The sequence below is a fragment of the Heloderma suspectum genome, chromosome 5 (genome assembly GCF_057233095.1).
Source record: "Heloderma suspectum isolate Gila_16-S chromosome 5, 16-S_ref, whole genome shotgun sequence".
Taxonomy (NCBI): Eukaryota; Metazoa; Chordata; class Lepidosauria; order Squamata; family Helodermatidae; genus Heloderma; species Heloderma suspectum.
In genome coordinates, this window is record NC_139462.1 from 104938424 (window position 1) to 104943288 (window position 4865).

Below are 4865 nucleotides of genomic sequence, written 5' to 3' on the forward strand. Positions count from 1 at the left end.
GACAGGGACAGGGACTGTGATTTTATTAATTTCTGTGTATTTGTGCTTGATGTTCCTCACATTTACTGGTCTTGTTAACCTCAGAAAACCGTCTCCCAAATAAAAAAAAAAAAACGGAGCTGCAGCTCTGCTTCTGCAAAATCTGTCGTCAACTTCCTGCTAACTTCCTGAATGTCATCTGCATCTGTGTTTGCATCTGCATGGTGATTTGTGGGTGGAGTTCTGTTGTGTGGTGGTGGTTGTGTGTGAGTGGTGGTGCTTATTGGATTTGCTTGTGTCAGTGTTGTTTGTGCATTGTGGTGGTTTTGTCTGCTCTCTCTCTCTCTCTCTCTCTCTCTCTGTAGTTGTGCATTGTGGTGTTTTTGTCTGGTTTGGTGTGTGTGTGTGTGTAGTTAAGTGGTGGTTGTGCATGGCTGTCTGGTGTGTGTGTATTTGTGTGTAGTAATGTGGCTGCACTAAAATGGCTGCACCAGTGCTTGGCAGGAGGTGGGACCATGAGGAGACCAAGGCAATCCTCATTAACATTAGGAGCAGCGAGGCGGTGGCAGTGCTGTTTGGCAGCTGCTCCTGCCACAATGAAGTTTATTGGGGCCGGATAAAGAGGAGGATGGAGCGAGCGGGCCACCATTGGATGATGGGACAATTACGGTCCAAATGGAAGGCGTTGAAGCAGTCCTTCATCAGGGAGGGGATGGCTGCTGGTGAGAGGAGGGCACCGCTGTCGAACCCCCCCACCTACTGCTGGTGCATCCATAGAGTGTGGGTCAAGGCAGGCCAGCCCCCATTTTCGCAGAGGCATATGCCTGGTAAGTTATATTTATCCCATCCCATCATCAAGCTTAACTAAATATGAAAACAATGATGTGTACCGAAAATGAAGCTATCTCTTTGTGGTCTCATGTGGAAACAAACAAATCCTGACATTTAGCCTGCATGCTAAATGCAGGCTAAATCCTATGTGTTTTTTTTTTTTTTACTTTCCTTTTTTATTTTGCATCCTATGCTTGTTGAACGTGGACAGAAAAAGGTCCCATCATCTTCCAGCCACTTTGGCTGGTTGAAGAAGGGATGCTGGGAACTGCATTGCTTTTTCCTGTACAACCACATGCATAGGATTATGTGGGCCTGGCTACAACTCATATTACACACTGACACGCTGTCCATTTCCAGGGAAATGCTGCTGCCGGTCTCTGCACAGTGCACACAGGGGGACTGGCACCAGCTCAGCAGCAACAGGATCAGCCTCTCAGTGTGTGCACATTATCCTTCTCTATATAGTGATTGCTGAATTTTTGCACCCCACCCACCCCACATTTCTACCAAGACATCGGCACTCAAGTCAACTCATGAGCAAGTGTTGATCTGAGACCTTGGAGATCTGGGTATAGTCCACTCAGCCATGGAAGGTCGCTGGGTGACTTTGGCCCAATCAGAAAGCCCCAGCCTACCTCAATGTTGTTGTTGTGAGTGTTAAATGGAGAGGAATAGGATAATGTGAGCTGCCTTGGGTTCCTTGCACTAGGAAAAAAGGTGGCATTTATGCAATGCATCAATAGAATAAATAAATACCATGGCATTGCAAATGTAGAAATGGGGTGATTAGAAGTGCAATCCTATGCATGTTTACAGTAGGGATGGCGGAGAATTTCTCCCCGAAACTTCGGGGGGCCGAGCGCCAACGTGTTCGGCCCCCCGAACAAGTTTCGGGGAGAAATCCTCCACACACCCCGCACCCCGCACCCCCCCCCCGGGATGGGACTTACCTTCGCCGAATGTCCCTCCCGGTGGCTGGTCCGGCCGGCAGTTCGGCGGGTGTTCGAGCGAGGGGGGAGCGGCAGCCGGTCTTTCGACCGGCTGCCGCCGCCGCCATTGCAATGAAAGGAAAAAAAAAACGCCCCCTGATAGGCTACGTGACGATTCACGTAGCCTATCACGGCTAGATTTGCAAAGTCAGCTGTGATAGGCTACGTGAATCGTCACGTAGCCTATCACGGGTGACTTTAAAAAAAAAAGAGTGTACGGATAATGGCGGCCCCCATAGGGAGCCGCCATTCCCATTCCTTATTTGGTCGCTGTAGTCTACGTAAATGTTTATGTAGACTACGGCGAAAATAAGGGCAATGCTATTTGCGTTGCCCTTATTTTCGCCGTAGTCTACGTAAACATTTACGTAGACTACAGCGACTAAATAAGGAACGCGAATGGCGGCTCCCTATGGGGGCCGCCATTCGCGTATGCGCTTTTTTTTTTTTTTAAAGTCACCCATGATAGGCTACGTGACGATTCACGTAGCCTATCACGGCTGACTTTGCAGATCTAGCCATGATAGGCTACGTGAATCGTCACGTAGCCTATCAGGGGGCGGTTTTTTTTTTTTTTTACTTTCGCATTTGTGGCCTGGCGAGGCGAGGCGCCTCCTCCCCGGCCTGAATTTCGGCCAGGCGAGGCGGGAAGCCTCCCCCCCGGCCTGAACTTCGCGGGGGGAGCAGCGAAGCGCCTCCCCCCCACCGCGAACGGCCTTCGACGACAGGTAAGTGACTTTCGTCCACCCCTAGTTTACAGAAGTCCAACAGTCCTCATCATGCCAAAACTGTCAGTACTGAATAATCTGCCTCCCTAATTATCTCCTCATCATTAGACCTTGTGGTGGGAGGACAAAATCAGTGGTTCTTATGGTAGTAGGGATGGTGATAGACAGATCAATGAATGACTGTGGTTTTGTTCACTCACCGCATATATAAATGCATTCATTCTATTACTGTGGCATCCCACAGCTGCGCATCATGCCTTGCTGGTGGAGGAGGCACTGAGGATCTCAGAGAGGGAGAGGAGAGAAGAGGAGGAGGAAGAGGAGGAAGAGGAGGAGGAGATCCAAGAGCCCCAACTGCAGCCAGAGCCAGCAGCAAGAGGAGCAGAAGGCCACACTTCTTCCACAGATGAAGCCCCCCCTCTTGTGCTCCTGAGGCTTCTCTTGACAGATGTCCAGAGGCTCAGGAGGACCTGTAAGTAGTACTACAGAATGGCACCTGAGCTAACAACTCTGCCTGCAAGATGCATATTACCATTGTAGGGATGGACGAAAGGGACTTACCTGGTCCTTCAGCTTGCTTTGTGGTGGGGGGGAGGCGCTTCGGTTCTCCCCCCAAAGTTCAGGTGGGGGGGAGGCGCCCCGCCTTGCCCGGCCAAAATTCAGGCCAGGGGGGAGTGCCCCGTCTACCTGGCCGCGAAAAAAAAAAGTAAAGTAAAACAACAACACACACCCGTGATAGGCTACGTAACGATTTACGTAGCCTATCACGGCTAGATTTCCAAGGTCAGCCGTGATAGGCTACGTAAATCGTCACGTAGCCTATCACGGGTGACTTTGAAAAAAAAAAGCGCGTACGCAAATGGCGGCGCCCATGGGGCGCCACCATTTGCCTTCCTTAGTTTGGCACGTCTAGTCTACGTAAAGATTTGCGTAGACTACGGCGAAAATAAGGGAACGCTGTATGCGTTGCCCTTATTTTCGCCGTAGTCTACGTAAATCTTTACGTAGACTAGATGTGCCAAAATAAGGAATGCAAATGGTGGCGCCCCATGGGTGCTGCCATTTGCGTACGCGCTTTTTTTTTTCAAAGTCACCCGTGGTAGGCTACGTGACGATTTACGTAGCCTATCATGGCTGACTTTGGAAATCTAGCTGTGATAGGCTACATAAATTGTTACGTAGCCTATCACGGGTGCGGGTTTTTTTTTTACTTTCCTTTTTTATTTTGCAATGGCGGCGGCGGCAGCCGGTCAGAAGACCGGCTGCCGCCCCTGCCAAAATGTCGCCGAAACGCCGCCGGGACCCGCCACCGAGAGGGACATTCGCACGAGGTAAGTCCTATCCCGGGGGGGGGGGCGGCGGAGAATTTCACCACCAATTTCAGGGGGCTGAATGCGTTGGCATTCGGCCTCCCGGAGATTCGTGGAGAAATTCTCCTCCATCCCTATACCATTGTGCTTTATTCTTCTCTTTCTAAACGCAGGTGATGACCTTCAAAGAAGGGTGGAGGACATGGAGCGGGAACTGCATCCTCCTCCAAACTGATGCCTGCAGCCAGCCAGGGCCCAGCCCAATGTTACAATTGTTTCTGTGTTTTGTTTTGATCTGTTCTGTTTGTATATAAAGTTCTTTCTAAAAAAATGTTAACAATTCCTTGGTTCAAGTCCACAGATATAATTTTTTAAATCTAGATCATTTTACACAATGATCTCTGTGTTTGCTTACTGTTAACCACAACAAGAATGCTTTCCAAGCCAAACAAGCCCAGCTGCTGTAAGCTTCCCTCATAGGGAGATGGTCAGTCAGCATCCCTGATGTTAAGAAGTATGCTTTATATTTTTACGTGGAGGTGCATATCACATACATGTAAACTAAACACATACCAGAGGGATGTTTTCACAGAGAACTCTCGGTGCTTAGGAAAACTCAAAAGCTGAGGGAGTCCAGAGAGAGACCACAACAAGGTCTTTGAAAGCAATTCCTTGATTTATGAAAGAAGAATTTAAAATGAATTAAAAGCACACATCAAGAGAATTAGAACTATACATACATTTGGGGAATCAGAATCATACTAACATTCAGAGGGGTAAAGATACACATATACAGTCAATAGCGAAGTACACTGGGATGCATAGAAAATTGTGCGTGTGTGTAGTAGGGATGTACACTGTTGCATAGTCCTCCACACACAGTCAGGCAGTGCAACTGGACTCTGCATGTGAGTTATTATAAAGCTCCGCCACATATCGCCAGTGCTTTGGGCTCTGCCCAGGCCAGACAGGGACTGCTTGTTTGGACAAAGTTCTGAGGGACACCTCAGTGTGACCACACTCAC

General features: G+C 49.0%; 1 protein-coding gene across 1 annotated transcript; it reads left to right on the forward strand.

The window, feature by feature from the left end:
* Positions 1-241: 241 nt before the first annotated feature.
* Positions 242-4232, forward strand: LOC146344240 (uncharacterized). Its single transcript, XM_084860331.1, has 3 exons — positions 242-806; positions 2775-3002; positions 4014-4232. Exons 1-3 carry the CDS (start codon positions 461-463, stop codon positions 4073-4075), a joined length of 636 nt encoding a protein of 211 aa, XP_084716457.1. The 5' UTR covers positions 242-460; the 3' UTR covers positions 4076-4232.
* The last annotated feature ends 633 nt before the right edge of the window (positions 4233-4865 follow it).